Below are 20,123 nucleotides of genomic sequence, written 5' to 3'. Positions count from 1 at the left end.
ATTTCACTTCAGCACCTGCCCCTTCCTGTCCATTTTGAATTATAAATACATTAACATCTGGGTTGGGAGTGAACAGTCAATCCAGCACCCAGTCCTCCACAACCACCTGCCCCTACAACCCGAGTCACCAGCGATATTAGAACTGCTCAGTCCAGGAACCATGTTCGTCTTCATCTTTTTGTGACCTATATTTGACTTCTCCGTCTGAGTAGCTTTTCTTGAAATTTTCTCCTTGAGCTATGTGATCCCACTTTCTACGGGTCCTCCTCTTTCCTCTGTGAACCATCTCTTTAGTTTCCTGTGTGGGCTTCCTTTATCCATTCAACCCTTTAAGTAGTAGTGATCCCCAAACCCATCCTGAGCCTTTCTTCCTTCCACCCCCTCTGAGCAAGCTCACTGATTATACCAGTGCACCAAGGAATCCCGACACTTTCCACTGGAAGTCATTGCCTAGCTCCACATCTAGATACACATTCCGGAGGCATTTCTACCAAGGCACTTGGTACTGAAGGGGAGCCACTTTTCTATAGGCACTTCAGGAATATTCATGAAGCTCTGTTTAAATTCTCATAATCAAAAATAAATAAATAAATTCTCATAATCAGGTATCATCTTCCAAGATTCTGAGAGTTAGTAGGTCTAGCATAAAGTCTGGGCATTTAAAAATTAAATTCTGAATGATTTGGATGCACCCTTCTTCACTGAAAATGGATCAATGGGTCTCCATCATCATGCAAATTCTTTGGTCTTTACCTATACTTCCCACTTGAAAGCATGTTGGTGTCTCAGACTTAACACCTTCTGACCATTGCAGAATCCTCAGGGTTCCTTAAAACAAACCAAGTGCTTTCTCACTTCTGTATCATTTCAGCGGACTATCAAAATTTTTCCTTCTTGTTCACTTGAAAAAAAAAATTCCTACTTTTTCCTTTTTTAAAAAGGACTCAGCTCTACTTTTGGAATATCTTCCCTGTATTCACACCTCCTCAACCTACTGGCAAAGTTAGAGACTTCCTTCTTAAAAGTGCAATACACCTCTACTCTAACTGTGATACGTAAGTACGCTCTTATTGATAAGCACATACATGTCTATGAGCCTGTATTAGACGCTTGTGAATCTGTAGAGGTCAAGCACTTGCCCATCATTCTGAATGGCAGAGTTCAATACGATCTCCTTACCTATTTATTTATTCTCACTTCAGTGATTTTTCCCATTTTATGAAGTCAAAAACTCTACTCAAATTGATTCCACAAATAACCCCAAAGTAGAGTTTTATGACCTTACTCTCTACATCTTGACCAAATTAACTTAATTATCAAGCATATGAGTAGCTATTCTGTGACTCTTCTTTTAGCACTAAGATGATTCCAACACTGGGCGGGAGTGGAGACTTGCAAGGCAAGGGGAGAGTGGTCAGGTACACACGGGTAAGTGTGAATGGCTCTCTGCTTATATTTCAAAGTGAAATATAACACTCTTTGATTAGTCACACTTCTGTTCCCCTGCACTAGGGGGGACATAGCATAAACGGAATCTCCTACCACTTAGTATAAGAGAAAGATTAAAGTAAAACTGTGGTTATCTGTACCATCACATAAGGACTTAAATACTCAGCTCAGGACAAGTTATTTTCAAATGTTTCAAGATAAAAATCACTGAAGGATTCCCTGTAACCCTTATCAGTATAACTCCCGGGGTAAACTTATCATCCTTTCTTTCGGGTAACTTGATACTTACAGAGCACAATTTGTCACTCAAAATTAAGATACAATTTCCAATTAAAACATTTAAAGGCACCAAGACATGGCACAAACTATTTGTGAAGATAAATGATATGTCAAGTACCTTGCTCAGGTTGCTTTTCCACTTGCTTGAATAGACCAATAAATCTGATTTGGAATGGGTAGTTATTGCTTGACAATATAGTGATTTTCCAGTCTTCTGTTTTGAATTAAGGAGAGAAAGAGCAACTTTTGTAGGCAAACCAAGTGGGTTTGGATTACTGGCACTAACTGTCCAATCAGTATAGGCTGAGGTTTTCTGGTCATTCTGAGGCAGATGCAACGCCTTCTGTCTTAACAAGTAACACCACGTAAAGTTGGTTGAGGTCTTCAGGCTGGGGAAAGACAGCTGCTGTGTGTCTCCCACATCAGACACTAAAAGTGTGCTGGTTGCAGCTGGACTTTGCTCTTGGATGGTCTCTTTGTCACCCTGAGTTTTAACTCCTGGAGACTTCCTTTCTTGGTTACTGTCTACACATTCTGAAGGAGAACCTGCAGGAATGGGTGAATTTCTCACTGTAAGAGTTAGGGATGTGGATGACTTGACCTTTTCAAATTCTTGTAGTTCGTTTATGGGTTCTGTAACTAGAGACTTCGAGTGTTCGGATGACAAATGATCAGCTGGTAAAACATCTGTCAAAGGAAGAGCCTCACCACTAATTTCAGGTTGAGAAAAAATATCCTGTTCCAAGAGCACACCTTCAAGAGGTTCGGTAGTACAAACCTGCCTCACTAAAACGGGTTTCTTCTGTTTATTAACTTCACTAGGTCTTGAACTCAATGGTTCCAAAGGTCTAATCTCTGTTGTACAAACAGCCCCATTCTCATCTTTAGCTCTCTTCTGGTGCTTTTCCATGGCAATATCTAAACTATTTGCTGGGGAAAGCATCCTTTTACTTGAAGCTGAGGATTCTTGCTGGGGGGAAAGTCTACCAACAGACATTTTCTGGGTTATGGACAGGGAATCTGGTGGAGAAAAATTCTGGCCCATCTCTGGGAAAACATTTTCACAAACAAGTTCCTTCTCTGGGTTTGGCAAAGCATTCTGGTGATCTTTTTGCAATTTTGGCATGGAGTTTTGGTCTTCGCTGATTGGCACCATGCTACAATTAGCCTGGCAAATTGGCTGGTTGGATAGATCTTGTGTCACCAGGATTTGTGGCAGAGGTGTGACTGTGGCAAAACAGTATGCTGGAACGTTACTCTGCAGATGCACAGGCAATGCAAACGATGTTGGCACCTTCTGTGCCTGACCACCGAGTGGCCCAAGCTTCAGTGGGGGTTGAGCACATGAATTAGGCATGGCATCTATTAATTTGGTTGGTAACGCTAATGAAGTCCCACGGTGGTCAGCCCCAACTGGATCCGAAAGAACTTGCTTTGGCAAAGAAAGTACAGGACTAGAAGAACAAGACTGGCTTGAAGTGAAAACCTGACAGTGAAGTTGGTATTTCGGAGCAAAGCAATCTTTACTTTTAGAAGACACACATAAACTGGGATTTGCATCTGGTTTGACACTCTGTGTAGACACTTGCAGAGACATCTGTGTGTTTTGATGGCCAAGGGGTGTGTGGATTTGATTTAACAAATTAATACCAAAAAGCTGTTGAACAGGAAAGATGTTAGTAGAGCTGGAACTGGAAGTTTCAGTTCGCTGATCCTTAACTTGAGTCTGGGAGTGCAAAGTATTTACAGGAAACTCGGCTAAAGATGCATTAGTGAGCTGAGGGCCCTGAAACGGTGCTGTGTTCGCACCAGGAAGAGCAACTGTTTGGAAAGATGGTGGGTTCACAGGAGACACATGACTATCTGGAGCTATGTTCAAAGATATCTGCCGCATGAGTGGACCTCTCCTTCTTTCTAAGAGAGGCACGTGCCCAGTGACCCCCATGCCAGAAGGGGACCTCAGGGGCTGCAATTCAACAGGTGGTGTTGTCTGAGGTGGGGTTATGCTTCCACAGTCGAATGATTTACTTCTGAAATCAGAGACCTCCATGGAGGTTTGCATGCAGCTAATCTGTTCTGAGGCAGCACGCCTCATTTCCCGGTGAGTTCCAGGAACATTAAGTGTGTTTGAGCCAGCTGGAATCATGAGAAAGTCTGCTCTGTTTAGAAAATCGATTTTGGAGGAAGCCTCAGTTTTAGAAATATCCTCTACATCTAATGAAGCTGAGAAACTGGAAGTGTGAGATAAACTACTCTCCCTACTCAGACTCCTGGACAGAGTGGAGTCAAAACTTGACTCTGTTGAAGAATGCTCCATCTCGGCAAGACGGAGCCTCTTCTTTTTGGGTGGCAGCTTCTCTGTTGGCAACTTCGACAAGGTTTCACTACGCTGAGGCCAGCTGAACTTTTCGGATTTTTCCTGATCATAGCCTTGGGCTTCCAGGTCCCGATCCGGCTCTTCTGTGACTAGAATTTCTGGGACTTGGATGTTGTGTTGCCGAACTAGTCGGGAGGGCTGTCCCAGCACATGTCGTTCATTTGAACTCTTTCTCAGACCATCCTGAAGTTCTCCTCTTAGAGCATCTGATGACAGCACAGGCTGGTGAGGGTGAGGTGTATTCTGAGGAGGGAGGCCTTCCTCTAGGGCAATTCCTATTACTTTCAAAGGCCCAGGCTTCCCTGTTCTATTCAGCTCCTGGAAGGTAATGGGGGAACCTCTTTCAAAAGACTCAAGCTTGTCGAATGAATTGGGTCTGCTCAGTGAGTTTGTATGCTGAATGACTGAGATCCCGGTTCCCTGCCTCTTCAGCTCTGTCTTGTCCTGGGCAGTTGAACCAAGGTGTTGCTCAGAGATAGGGGACGGCTTTGGATCTGTGGTCTGCTCGGGGCCTCTGGCAACCAACTGGATTTGGGAGGTTTGCAACTGTATGTTTCTGTGCTGCTGGTCACTTGTTATTGCAATATTATGCTTAGACAGAGTGGAAGCGGGGCCCAGAGAATTCTGAAATGGAAGGCCTTCGGAGCTTTTTGGAGAAGCCCCCCTTTCGTGTTGCTGAAGTTCATCATCATCTCCAACGCTTTTCATTTTCCTCCTTTTTCTGACCTGGGGCGTCTGTTCCCACACCCCTGTGGAACCAGCAACTCTGTAGTGGAGAATCTGAGGCTGCGTGCTATTCGGCACAGGGCTGTGTTCAGATTCTCTCACAGCTACCTTTGTTTTTGGTCCGTGTAACTCTGAGCAGTAAAATTTCTTATGGTTTTCAAAATTCTCCAGTTTTCTATACCTGTTTCTACAGGTTTCACACTCAAACATGGTCCCTCGCCCCTGATGGGACTTCTTTTTTTCTAAATGCGAGCCTGGTGCCAATGACTTGTTCCTTGCCGATACAGTGTCACCAGTGGCACCACATCCTTGATAGCTCTCATCCAAGGACTGTCCAGTACCGAGCAGGTGATTTTCACTTGCTGAAGAGTCTTCAACCGCTGACTGTCTGACAAGGGTACGGGGATGTGCACTCTGGGGCACAGAAGTGTTAGGTCCTGACACAAAGACATCATCGTAGAAAGCGCCAATTTTGTCATCAAATGACTGGCTTCCTCTCAGTGGGTGGGGGGGAGGTATTATGCTCGCAGGTACTGCTGAATAACCTGTGGTAGGCATAGAGTTACTTCTTGTAATAGGCAAACAGTCAAGGGAAGGTACAGACAGAAGAAACACTTGCTTTGATTTTTCCGTAGGGGTGAAAGGGGACTTTGGTATATCAGAGCTTGAACTTGTTCTCCGTCCCATTGGTTTCAAATCAAACTGAAAAGAATCTTTAAAAATGTATGATTTGGGGGAATCGATACTTCCTCGTCGTGAGAGAGAGGTTCTCCGTGGCTTTACACTATCCAGCTGCTTATCATCCACCAAGGCTTCGTTGTCGGAGATAAGCTTTGATATCCGTTCTTCAAGTGTTTTTGTTGCCAAGGGTGGGCGCATCTGACCTGGTAAAAGCAATGCTTTTTCATTTGTTGATAGAGTTGAGGGTGCTGGTGTATTGATACGAGGTGCAGAGGGCCCATTATTCTTATTTGAGTCTTGTTCCATGGTGGGTAACGTTCTGGCAAAGGGAGTCGGCGGACTCGCTGTCTGGTCAGCACTTTCAGAACGTGAAAAGTAACCAGAATCTGTACTTCCCAAGCTTCGAGGACTCAGCAGTTTTCCTTGTTGCTCTTGGGGGCAGTCCGTAGCCTGCTGCCTTTGTAGTTGGGCATGTACCGTTCCTATGTGTGGTTCTTGTTTCCCTTCTGGCTGACTCACATCCCCTTTTTGACGAGACTTCTCGTCAGTCTCTAGGGAGGATGTCCAGGCTGAGTGGGACAGTACACTGGCTCCCTGAAGGTCCTTCTGCTTCTGTGCACTGGACAGTTCAGCCTTGGAATCTGTAAGCTTTGGGCTGTCAACTCTTAAAGGGGACACGCTGACCGGGTGGACCACAACTTTTGGTAACTCTGTCACAGCTTGTGATTCTGAAGCTTTGTCTTGTAGTGAAAAGTCACCCACCACATGGTCTGGTTTGCTTGGAACGGAGCTTGATTTTGGTAAAGCTTCAGAATTTGAAATCATTTTCATTATTTGCACAGGCTGCAGGTCCATGGAGGCCAGATCGTTCTGTCTTTCATCAGCAGCCCCCTCCTCATCACTCTCCCCACTGTCTTCTACGTCTGAGTGGATACTAAGTGCTTTGGGGGACTCCTGTGACAAGAACAAACCACCAGCATCCGGTTGTAAGACAAGACCCAGTTTGATAGTATGTGCATGGGATTTTTTGTGCTTGTACAGATTGCTTTTAGTCTTAAATGAAAATCCACAGGTCACACAGGGATAGGGTCGCTCTCCGGTATGGGAGCGGATGTGCTTTAAAAGCACGCTGGGCTTTGCACAAGCTCTATTGCAATACTCACAAATATATTTTCCTTGTTTTTTGGGCTTCTGATCTTTCAGAAGAAGATTGCACATTTGTTCCACGCTATGGTTAACGACAGAGGCGACAGGAGTCGAATTATAAATTGGCAGGGGAGCTGACTGTGTAGAATGGGCTGGACTTACTGACATTGGTGAAGCAGAATCCATTTGCTGGTTTTGAGGAGTAACCTGAGTTCTACTGGAAGGTGAGGTCAGAGCCACAGATGACGTCACTGCTATATGATAAACCTGTTCGATTTTGGCATTCTCTTGATTTTGCAGATTTGCTAACGACCTCGTGAAAGCTGGACACACTGGAAGCTGCTGATTTTGTTGGTTAGGTTTAGAAACAAAGTGTTCGTGTTGATGGTATGACTGAGAAATTGACTGAACTGTGGCTTGCTCATTCTTCTGAGTGGCAGGCACATGCACTACGTATGAGGTACAAGGAGAAGGCTGTGATTCAGAAACAAATTCTTGCGGGGTCTGATTCAGGGCATCCGTTGAGCTGTTGTTTAACTGAGAAGGGGGTCGTACAGTTTTATTTGGTCTCAGTTTTTCAATCTTAACTGCACAAGACGAGCCCTTTCGGGACAAGGTGCTCAGCTCTGGCTCCATTGCTTTCAGTAAGACATCGAATGCGGTGTTTGTGTAAGAGGAAGAAGTAGGACTACGAGTGGAGGAGATACATTCACTGTGGTCAGTCCTGGTTTTACTTGACGAAGAACCAGAGTCACATTTTGTGTCCAGGAAGTCTAACTCGGTGGGGTCAGAGCCTTCCGATCCCCATCGACGCAGTTCAGATGCGTGCGGCAGAAACAAGGGCTTCTTTGGGGAGACAGAGTCTTCGGATCTAGGGGCCTCGGCAACTACCCCAGGTGTTTCTCCGTTTTGTTTGGTAAACTGCTTCCCATTTTTTACGGGACTAGGATTCTGTTTTTTGTGAGACTCTGAAGCACTCTGAAGAACGGCAAAAGATGACTCTTCTGTATTTTGTTTATGTTTTGCCTGAAGAGGATTCCTCAGTGGGGATTTTGGTATTTTTTTCAGGTGATTCTCAGCTACAATCTTTTTTCGTTTCACACCTTTAAGTGACTCTGAAGTTGCTTTAATGCCAGCCTCTAAGATTTCTGTTAAAACAAATTAAAAATAACAATTGGTAAAATGGTATATACACTCTATTCATATTTTTAGAATTAATATAATCAGAAGAGCATTATGACAACTGAAGAAGGTAGTTTAAGGAAAGCTTATTTTGGATAAAGCTGTATTGGAACATTCTGGCAACTTTAAGAATACTGGCAATCAAAATCTATTGAAACAATCACACAAAGACCTAAGTGTACATTTCCAGAATGTTGTGTTACTCACTTGACCACCTCTCTCACCAAGGTCCGAGAACCAGATCTTTCAAAAACTAAATTATCCTTCCCCTTCACATTGACAGCCGAGGACTCTACACAACAGTCTGACACCTGCCCCATCCGCAAGAAAATTCAACCTTTTAATGCTGGGTAAGGCAAACTTCTTAGCAAATTTTTAAGAGTATTGTTTTAAAATATGCAATATTGATATTCTTACAAGAAAAAAGGCTATTATACAATGATTTTTAGAGGAAACATACCTCAGATGATCATGAGATATTAGCTGGTAGAAGCATGAAGAATTGCTAATAGAGCAATTTTATCGATGAACAAAAACTTTATGAAAATAAAAAAATTTACGTATTTGTGGTTCTTCATCAACACAATTTAAAAGTCATAATGCTATAATGGCCCTTAGTTTAAAAAGAAAATCACCATTTTAACTGAACAAAATATTCTTTTTTTTAAAGATTTTATCTATTTGAGAGAGAGACAGAATGCATGCGTGAGAGAGAACAAGTGGGGCAGAGGGAGAGGGAAAAGCAGACTCCCCATCAAGCAGAGAGCCCAATGTGGGGCTCCAGGATAATGACTTGGGCTGAAGGCAGACACTTAACTGACTGGGCAACTCAGGTGCCCCAACTGAACAAAATGTCTATGTTTCTTTGTCATTGATGACAAGAAGGGAGATAGAGCTAAATGCTGGAGGGAAGGGGTGAAACTACCTCCCTTTCTGGTTGTGTTGAAAGTAAATCAGTATTTAAATGGCATCAACCACTCCCAATCTCTGTCAACTATTATATTTTTGAGCAGTGATTACTTGTCATAATTTCATTGGTTTCCATTTGCTGGATCCTTGGGTACACAAACAAAAATTATTCAAGCTCACATTATTTATTTGTACAAAAGTCAAATACTCTAATTCCTGATTATCTTCAAATAGCGGTTGCAATGCATGTATCTGAAATTCATATTAGACCAAAATGCTTACATCATAATAACCACTTTATATTAACTGAAGATAAAAATTTACATAAGATAAATATCCTAGTCATCCTGTGATTATCAGTTTATATGCTGTCATAGATTAACTTAACGAAAAATACATTACTAACATGCTAATGAGACATTTACCCATCATAATCAAATGAGAAATAAAAGTTAGGGGGATGCCTTGTAACTAAGATATTGGAGCTAAGAAAAATAAGAAAAAGAAATATCAGGTTTGTTGATAAGAAATGATGTTGAGCAAATCCCTTCTATGCTTTGATCCACTCATTTATAAACTGTTTCCCACTGGTTTTCCCTTTCCAAGATGAATGTAATGAAATTAATGATGTACTTACTCTGTGCCTCGTATTAACCATGCCAAGCAAATGGGAGGAAAAGAAAAGTCATACTCGTCATCTGGGGTGAGTTGTTTCCCCAATCATTTCCAAAAAGCATGGAGGTGGGTTGTAAGAAAGGTAAAAGCCAGTATGTTGTCAAAACACATATAAAAACAGAAGAGAAACCAAAGGAGCAGCAGTTCAAACTGTCAGAACATTCGGAAATACAAGAGGTTTCTACAAAATCTGCTCATGGGGCCCCTAGGTGGCTCAGTAGTTGAGCATCTGCCTTGGGTTTAGGTCATGATCCTGGGGTCCTGGGATCGAGTTCCACATTGGGCTTCGTGCAGGGAGCCTGCTTCTTCCTCTGCCTGTGTCTCTGTCTCTCTCTGTGTCTTATGAATAAATAAATAAAATCTTAAAAATAAATAAAAGTAAGTAAAAATAAAAATTAAAAAATCTGCCTGTGCCAAACCCTATCTAGGACCTAAACAGATCCTTGGTTGGTAGATGGGTTTACTTTGTTATGTTTTATGTGTTTTTTGGAATAAGCTTTTATTTTTAGACAAAGTAATTTGTAAAAAAAAAAAAAAAAAAAAAAATTAAAACAATGTCTTACACTCCAAAGGAAAATGTAAAAATTCAACCCACAGGCAAAACACCCAGAAATACCACACTAACTTTTCAAGGGATTCTATACACCATCCTATGTATGTCTTAAACAGAAAGAGTAAAATTTAACTGTACTTAAAATGAAGCTAAAGTGAAAATAAAGGAAAACTACACTTAAATCTGTATTTCTTTATAGAGATACTACTTTCCTAAAAAAAATTCCTCTGAAGTTAAGACTTTGAAAAAAAAAAAAACATATTTTAAACAGATTTTCTGAACTACATGCATCAATTTTAAATGAAGACCAACTCCTCTCTCTTTTGTCAAAGTATATAACATTTACATTCAATTTGCATAGTTGTTTACTCTTGGTTTCTCTAGTTGAATTTTAACACTTTCTTGGTGCTAATACATCAATTTTTTCTTTCAAAACTCTGCATACTTCTTTGCTTTCTGGTAGTGATGCAGAAGTGGAGAAGCTCAGAGCCAGCCTGACTGGTGGCCTCTCCTCTTTGGGGTGACTTGCCTTTTTTCCTGTCTGTATGTCTGCAAAATTCTTTATTTCTCAAGTCCTATAAATAACTAGGAGTCAGCATGGAGTTTGTCACTATACAATTTTTGATATTTTGTTTTCCCCTAGAACACAGGGACCTTCTCTGAAGGAGAAGCATTTCATTTCAGAAAAATTTTCTTTTATTATATCTTCAAATAGATCTTTTCTGGCCAATTTTTTTTTCTTTGGGTTGGGCTCCTTTATAGATACCAATTATCTTTATACCAGATCATCCTTACAATGATTTAAATTGCTTCCATTTTGAGGGTTTTTTTTTTCTTTTGCCTTCTTTAGAATTATCTGAAGCTTTTCCTTTTGTTACTCAGTTTTTGAGCCCTTAAGTTCCTTATTGTTTCAAATTTATTTATTAAGTTTTGGGCGAATATTGTTTTGTTCTCATCTTGTTCCCTTAGTTCCAGATTTCCTATTTCATCTTATTTTATTGTCTCATACTATGTTTGGGCTGTCGCTTTAATAAATTTATGATCTTATTAAGTTCAATGCTTAAACACTTCTGTTTCTGAGGTAATATTTTCTGTAAGGCTAAGTGTTTGGCTTATCTTTTCATGTTCTGTCTGCTTTTCTATTGCCTGAGATCGTGGGGGGGAGGTGGGGATTGAGGGGGTGGCATTTGGTGGAGACTATATTCCTAATGGTTTTCTTCTGAGTTGCGGTCACTCTTCTAAGATTTTGTCAGGTCTCCTTTAATAGGGTTCACTTTCCTTGTTGGAGAGATAAAGCCCCTCCAACTTTATTGGTGGGGATGACTCTACATGTTGGATCAGTCTCTAAATATAAGGACTTTGTTGTTGTTGTGAAGGGAGAGGAAGCTGGAATACATCAGAAAGAATGTCAAGAGGGTAAGGGTACCAGGCACATCTAAGATGAACACCACACTATCATCCTACAGTTGGAACTGAAACAAGGTATGTGCCTCACCACTGATTGTTACCCTCCATCCCTTGATTCACCAGATTTGGGGCAGGAGTGCACAGGGTGGATGGCTAAGCCATCTGGCTAGGAATTACAGATAGAAGCCTCCTCAAGGGGGCCAATGCCTGGAGTAGAACGAAGCATCAGACCCTTGGGTGTTCAAGAATGAAGCACCCAGGGTAGTTTTTAATTGGGATTAATCTCAAACCTATCCACTGAAGAGCGACAAGTTATTTTCTCCTGCCCCTGTATCTACAGCAAAGAGCACAATCATAAAACATTGTAGCTGTATCTATGATGTCTGGTACACAGTTATTGTCGGCCACAGAGTTAAGAGGATGCACAGATCAGAATGCCTCAAGGCAGGAGTACAGTTAGGGCAGAGGTTGAGAAGGGAGCAGCTGTTACCATCAGCACCTGTGCTTTTCAATAATTGTAAAGGCACTTTGCTGTTATGGTAGACTAAACTGAAAATTAATTAGAGGATCCAAGAGAAATAGAGACCATGAGACAAGTGGTGGAAGACAGCGGTAGGGCAGTGCCTTTATGACATGCCCATTCTCCACCAGCCAGTGCACAGGCCCACCTTCTGCTCAGAATATGCACCCTGCTTTATAGTATGGTTCCCGGGCTGCTGTGTTTTACTAAAACTGGGCTTGGAAATGCCTGGTGCACAGAACCTTCTTTCCTTAAATAGTGATAATACATAGTCAGAGTGGGAAAGGGTGGAAGGAGCTCAAAAATGGAGTCAACCAACCACTGTAACTTGTGTCTTGGTTGGTGTGCTACTGGAAATGGCTGTCAATCACGCAAAAGCTTAGAGGCATCACTCATTCGGAAATCCAAATAGGAATTCACTTAACACACACAAATCACACTGAGGAGTGACACTAAAGCTGGTGGTGTGGCTACTGTTGGAAGCTCTGATCTGATGGGCTTCATTAAGGAGCCAGTTCTCCATCAGGTGGGTGGTTGGAACAGTTTGGAGAGATCACAAAGGCCACTTGATGGGGGGACCGGTGAACAACAGTTAGAGAAATAGGTCCCAAGTTCTTTGTATTTAAGGCACCAGCACTTCATTTTCCAAGGCACAAGCCTGGTAATCATTAGGGTGCCTGTATTTTTTTAAGAAGAACACCAAAGAGTGTAGAACAGCACCATTAGCTGGTTTCCAGGACTACTTCTTGAGAATAACAGAGTGGAAGCAAACACATTTCCTGGCTCAGGAGAGCATCTGAGTTGCCAGTTAAATATGGCAAAAAATACTCCCAAGGTTCATGGGAACTACAATCTAATAGTGTGCTTAAAATCCTGCCTTGGTTGAAGGTCAATCTCTTTTTCAGATTTACTCAGAGACCCATGAGTGTGAAAATCTTAGGGTCTTCTGTATTCTGGGGACACATGAGCTACTTGTTCTCTCACAACTGAGAGCATGCTGTAGCAGAGAGTAAAAAGGCCAGGGACACAGAGACCACAAGGAAGGCCTTTCAGGAGTTCATGCAAGAGTTAGAATGCTACCCTGAACTCAGGTAGTGACAGTGGGGGCCTCTCAGCTGATTCAAAGCAAGAAAGCTGAAGAAAGACCTACCAAAGATTCTGCTGAATTTCCCATCTTTATCTAGGAGGCCAGAGCTAGTTTGGGGGGGGGGGGGCAGGGAAGCAATTCACTTTCCATCCCATCAAATCTCAAACTCAATACATGTGTAGAATTATAAAGTGTGGCTGCGAATCCAGGACTAGACATTTTCAACCAAGAAATGGTTAGGCTAATTACAGCAGAGGCACTTAACATAACATTACACATCCATTTAAAATAATTGCAAAGATGACATAGCAATACGAAAATTATGATCTATTAAATATAGATGCATATTCTTTTCTTTCCCTAGAGGGAAGTCTGGGCTGGAGGCAGAGATCTGGGAGTACACAGTGAGAGCTGGTTTGTAAAAGCACATAAATGATAAGCCAGAGAGAGTATATGGTAGATAGAGAGGTCTGACATCAGCACCTTGGGTAATCCCTCTATTTAGGGTGGATTAGAAATGAAAATATACAAGGGGTAATGAGAAAGATAAAATGTGATGGTGAAGTGCCCAGGATGTCATGGTTTAGAGATTTTTAAGAAAGAAGATGTGGCCAGTGGAAATATTTCATTCTGAGAAATAAGAATAAACAAGAGTGTGCTGGGTTTGGTGGTCACTGGGATTAGGAGGCCATGGTATGTTTAAAAATCATTTCACAAAAGGGAAAAGAGGGAGGGAGGGAGGGAGGGAGGGCACGATGAATACAGAACACCTTCTGAGAAGTGGCTGTGAAGAAAAGGAGAGGCAGGGCTGTCAGCATCAGCGGAAGAGAAGGAAATCCTCCAAATCATAACCACTCCAAAGGTGTGGTTATAAACAGGAAGGAAAAGTTAGCACAGAGACTGAATATGTGAGACAGATAACAAATAAATTAATGTGAGATAAACAACTATACTAAAGGCACACAGGCACACCTTATGTCATTCGGCTTCACTTTGCTGCACTTCGCCAATAGTGCCTTTTTTTTTTTTTTTTTTAAACAAATTGAAGGTTTACAGCAACCCTTCACCAAGGAAGTTGATTGGGGCCATTTTTCTTTTTCTTTCTTTCTTTTTTAAAAAGATTTTATTTAGGGATCCCTGGGTGGCGCAGCGGTTTGGCGCCTGCCTTTGGCCCAGGGCGCGATCCTGGAGACCCGGGATCGAATCCCACGTCGGGCTCCCGGTGCATGGAGCCTGCTTCTCCCTCCTCCTGTGTCTCTGCCTCTTTCTCTCTCTCTATGTCTATCATGAATAAATAAATAAATCTTTAAAAAAAAAAAAAAGATTTTATTTACTCATGAGAGACACATAGAGGGAGGCAGAGACACAGGCAGAGGGATAAGCAGGCTCCCCATGCAGGACTCATCCCAGGACCCCAGGATCACAACCTGAACCAAATGCAGATGCTCAACCACTGAGCCACCCAGGCACCCTGATCGGTGCCATTTGTTCCAGAAGCATTTCCCACTTTACATCTCTGTGTGCCATTTTGGTAATTCTTGCAATATTTCACACTGTTTGTTATTATGATATTTGTTATGATCAGTAATTATCACCCACAGAAAGTATGGAAGATGGCTAGCGTTTCTTAGCAATACAGTGTTGTTTTTTTTAAGTCTATCTTTAACTTTCTTATAGGCATAATAGGTATTGTACACCTAACCGATTCCAGTATAGTGTAAACATAACTTTTATATGCACCGGGAAACCAAAAATTCACTTGACTCACTTTACTGAGATACTTGCTTTATTGTGATGTCTGAAACCAAACCTGAAATACTTCTGAGGTATGTTTGTAATGGGGAGGCTACCATGCAGATGTGGGAATGACTTTTACTTAGCAAGCAACAGCAAGCCACATTCAATTCATCTCACGTTCTTCCCCTTCCTCATGTAATTCAAATATGTAGCCTGGTTAAAGAGATGGCATGGTCATCTGGCTCTGACTACATTTTTGACCTCCCTTCATAACTCACTTCCCAGCACTCACTATGTTTCAACAACACTGGTGAACTTTCTGATCTTCCAAGAGGCCCATCTCCCTTCTGCCCCTGGGAATTTGTACTTGTCAGCTCCTGAAAAGCCCTCCCTACTCTCAACTCTTTTAAGTGACTGTATCATTTTCAACTTTTACAGTCTGACACCAATGTTACCTCTAGGCTGTTCCTGTCCACCCTACCTAATTTAAACACACAGAAGGTCAAATGAAAATACTAACAATAAAAGACAAAGTAAAACAGAGACAGGCAAAGCCTTTTACAGACTCACTAGGAGACCTGACAAAACTAAGGAGTCAGTGAACTTACAATAAAAATTAACCAAACAGGAACACAAAGAAGAAAAACAGTATGGAAACAAAAGAGGACAAAACAAGAACAGTGCATCCAAGATCCATAAGACAATATCAAGTAACCTAATGTATAACTGGAATCACAAAAAGAGAAGAACAAATACAGTAGAAGAAATAGGTAAAGAAATAAACAAACCGGGATCCCTGGGTGGCGCAGCGGTTTGGCGCCTGCCTTTGGCCCAGGGCGCGATCCTGGAGACCCGGGATCGAATCCCACATCAGGCTCCCGGTGCATGGAGCCTGCTTCTCTGCCTATGTCTCTGCCTCTCTCTCTCTCTCTCTCTCTCTGGGACTATCATAAATAAATAAAAATTAAAAAAAAAATTTAAAAAAAAAAAAAAGAAATAAACAAACCACAGATCCAAAAAGTCTAGAGAACCCCAACAGGATAAGTAAGAATAAGATGAAAAGAAAAGCAAGAAAATAAAATAAAAGTAAGAAAAGGAAAGAAGGAAGGGAAAAAAACAACATTGACAAATCATATTCAATGTGCTGAAAACCAAAGAAAAAGACAAAACCTCGTAGGTACCCAGAAGTTAGATAAAAGTATCACACACAGAGAATCAAAGATAAAAATTAAAGCAAACTTCTCAACAGAAATTGTACAGCGGCATTTTCACACTACTCAAAGAAAAAATAAATGGCTGACCCAGAATTCTTCATCAAAAGATAATAGTTTTCAAAAATGAAGGCAAAACAAAGACTTTGATAGAAAAACAAAAACTGAGAACATTCATTGCCAACTGGACTGTACTGAAATGTTAAAATCTTAATTTGGATCTACATATATGAAGAGCTCTGAAAATGGTAGCAATAAAAGAAAATTTGTAAAAGAATCTTTAAAATTCCATCACTTTAAAATATAATGCAGTGTGACACTGCACTGTCCAATATGGTAGTGTGGCAAAATAATGGCTCTGCAAAATGAGAACACCCCAATTCCCAGAATTGGAGACTATGTACCCTTATATGTACACAGGAGACTTTGTAGATGTGATAAGATTATGGACATTAAAATGCAGACACAATCGTGGATGATCAGAAGACCTCTTCAAACTCAATCAACTGACAAGAAGAAGATGGGGGGGAGAGAGAGAGAGAGAGAGAGAGAGAGATACCTCAGGTGCGACAAACCTGACCAGCTATTACTGGCTTCAGAGATGGGAAGAAGGGAGCCAAGATCCAAGGAATACAGGTGGACATTAGAAGCTGGGAAGGCCAGCAGGACAGAAGAATTCAGGTCTACAGACACAGGAATTTAATTGCCAACATCTGAATGAGTAAAAAACAGATTCTCACCTACAGACTTCAGAAAGAAGCAGCCCTGCTAACATTTTGATTACACCCAGTGAGACCATGTCAGGTTTCTGTCCTACAAAACTATAAGATAAGAAGTATTTCTTTAAAGCACTAAGTTCATAGTAATTTGTTATGTAGCCATAGAAAACTAATACAGGTAGCCACTGGGCACATGTGACTTTATATTTAAAAACAGTCTGCTGCTCAAAAAGGTTAAAAGGACATATAAAGTATGTTCTCTGACCACAACAAAATTAAATGGAGAAATAAATAGTAGAAAGATATCTGGAAAATCCCCAAATATTTGGAAATTAAACAACATATTTCTAAATAGCCTAGGGGTCAGAGAGGAAATCACAGAGAAATCTGAGAAATCAAAACAAAACTTTAGAGAAATAGGAAAATACAATAAAGAATAATTACCATTCTGGTGATACGTAACATTCAAAATCAAACACTAGAGAAATCTCTTGCACCAGGGAACAACAAGGGGGGTTTTGCCATAATCACTATGACTTTTAATCAGTTCTTTAGATGATGTAGCTAACGCAGTAGCAATAAAAAGAAATGAGATATAAATAATGGTGAGGAAGAAAGTAGTCTTATTTGCTGATAACATAATGGTTTCCCAGAGAATCTATGAAAAATAACCGGAAATCTGTATCTAAAAAGAGCTCAGGAAGGTGGATGTCTACCCAAAATAAAAAAAAAAAATCAATCTTGTCATTTATACCAAAAATAACTAGTTAGAAAATATAAATAATGGCAAGAATATTCTACTTGTAACAGCAATAAAAATAGAAAAATGCCTAGAAGTAAATTTGGCACAAAATAACCAAAACATACAAAAAATTAAAGTTTTCAGATATGATTTAAGAAAAGATTTACAAGACAAATACACCATGTTCCTGGAAAGAATATTGTGTAGATAACAATTCAATTCATTTCAAATTTCTAAATTTTATATAATTTTAAAGAATAGAAAAATTGCCCCCCCCCCCTTTTTAATGTGACATGACTCTAATCTTCACTTGGGAAAGTATTTTAAATTAGATAATAAAATTCTGAAAAAGAATGATGTAACACAGAGGCATTAAATGATTAAACAGTATTTTCTCAAAATTGGATTATGGTTAAACCAAAACCCATAGAAAGATCCCATCATATACATGCATTTAGTATATAAAAAGGTAGTATATTTCAAAATCTTGAGGAAAAGATGATACAGTTTTTAAATATGCAGTTTTCACACATGGAACAAAAAAGGAAAGTAGATCTTAAGCAAACACCACATTCCACACTAAGTTCATGGATTTGATGTAAGAAATAAAACCACAGAAAGAAGTGAACTTTCTGGAAGAACTCTGAGTACATATAAAAAAATTATTTGGGGTGCCTCGGTGGCTCAGTCTGTTGAGTGTTATACTTTTGATTTTAGCTCAGATCATGATTTCAACGTCATGGGATTGAGCCCAGCATTGGGATCCACACTTAGCATAGAATCTGCTTGTCCTTCTCTTCTCCCCAGCTCATGCATGCACGCGCACTCTCTTCTGTCTCAAATAAATAAAATCTTGAAAACACCAAACACCTCTTTTATAAAAAAGCCAATGACAAAAAGAAAAATATGACAACATATAAGGCAGATAACAGGTTGACATTCTAAATATACAAAGAACTTTTATAGTAATGGGAGTAATTCAAATGATACTCTTCTGAGGTAACAGAATAGCTAAACAAAACACAAATGTTATCAGCTTAGAGGCACTGAAACAGTAGGAAGGTAGTGAAAAGTTAGCGGGCCAAGAGCTAGGGGAGGATAAAAGTCCAAAAAAGGTGAATTCAGCGCTGGGGCTCCTTTTGCTTAGGAAGATTTGTCCAGATGAAGTAGGTAAATGGCTGAGCAGTTCTGACAATCTAAAGGAGCCAAGGGTATAAAAAACAGAATCAGGGCATGCTATCTGTGGATCTCTGTGAAAACCAACATGTTCCCAGTTGAGAGCCTGAAGGGCTTTATTCTAGAAATATGAGAGAACTGCATGGAGACCAAGCAAGCTTCACTGCACAACAACTCACTTCTAGTGGCCGAGAAAAATCACAGGCCCCCAAATTGGATTAAGTTGATATGAGATTGTTGGTTCTCCTAGGAGCCTTGCAGAAGCAAATAAAAATGTTCCCTGGAGGAAGATGTCAACTTAGGCTTCAAATCATTTTAGTAATTTTTAAAATAGAATGCCTAACTATTCAAAGACAACCAAGGACCTAAGAAAAGAATGAAAGAACTGGTATCACAAACAGATTGACGAAGCTCTAATATATCGATTGGAATTGATATACAGAAACTTTAAAATCAGTGTAATAAATGCTGTTCATATTGAAAATTCCAGAGGAAAAAGGGAAAGTTTATAAAAAGAGATAGTATTTTGAGAAACAAAATATCAATGACAGAACTGGAAAAATACAAGCAAATTTGGAACTCACTGGATGTTGACTTAAGCTCAGATTATGACAGGGAACTGGGAGAGGAGTCAAAAGAAACAATAGAGAATAGAGGACCAGAGACAAAAGGTGGTAAAATGGAGAGGTTCTGCAACAAAAGATGGGTCAGAAAGAATGGAACTGGAATCTTGGAAGGTGAGAACTACTGAAACCCCGGACTCTACAAATTCGAGTGCCACGAAGCACAAACAAGATAAATAAGAGAGAAATCACACCTATTCACCTTTCTGTGAGACCGCAAGGCAGAGATGAGGCCCCAAATCTTAAAAGTCTCAGGCAAATACATTAAAATGAAGACAGATCACCTTCCAAAGAGCAATAATTAGACTCATAAGTGACAATCTCAGCAGCAACAATGTGCTCGAGGAGATAAACTGCCAAGCTAAAGACTCCAGTTTCATACTCAGCAAAAGTTTTTTTTTTTTTTTTAAGGATGAAAACGAAATAGACATTTTCTAATAAATGATCCTTGAAGTAATTTGTCACAACAGACCTGCACTAATGGAAAACTAAAGAGAATTCTTACAGTAAAATAAAATCAGCCTGGATGGGAAACTGGAGATGTAAAGTGAGGAGCGAACGTGTGATCCCTATGTGGCTGAGTCAAAACGAACAGCAACTGTGTGAAAAATAATAAAAGCATGTGGAATTCACATACACAATGACAGCATGTAAGTCAAAGGCAGGGGAAATGGACAAGCCCTCAAGAGGAAGAAGCAGCAGGATGATGATAAGTTGGAAAAGCCTGGTACAGCACAGGCACTGCAGCAACTTCTGAGGGCGTCACCACACCTCCTTAAGGGCTATCTCGAGCAGAGCAGAATGTCAGGGCAGGTTCTTGGGGCATTCAGTGAAATGTGAGTTGAGTTTTACTAGCCCAAGTAGGTTCGAAGGCCTGGTTAATACTCCTAATGGAGGACACTACACTGAAAAGCAATCAGAAGC

General features: G+C 40.6%; 1 protein-coding gene across 5 annotated transcripts in view; it reads right to left on the bottom strand.

The window, feature by feature from the left end:
* HIVEP1 (HIVEP zinc finger 1) overlaps positions 1-20,123 on the bottom strand; it is a 149,122-nt gene that overhangs the window by 31,463 nt on the left and 97,536 nt on the right. For all 5 annotated transcript variants that reach the window (XM_025444347.3, XM_035710453.2, XM_035710454.2 and 2 more), the window contains exon 4: positions 1,847-7,806. In XM_025444347.3, the coding sequence (XP_025300132.2) occupies positions 1,847-7,806 (5,960 nt within the window). The remainder of the gene's footprint in view (positions 1-1,846; positions 7,807-20,123) is intronic.

Source organism: Canis lupus, chromosome 35, assembly GCF_003254725.2.
Source record: "Canis lupus dingo isolate Sandy chromosome 35, ASM325472v2, whole genome shotgun sequence".
NCBI classification, from domain to species: domain Eukaryota; kingdom Metazoa; phylum Chordata; class Mammalia; order Carnivora; family Canidae; genus Canis; species Canis lupus.
The sequence above is the reverse complement of the archived record's forward strand: the minus strand, read 5'-3'. Positions and strand labels throughout refer to the sequence as shown.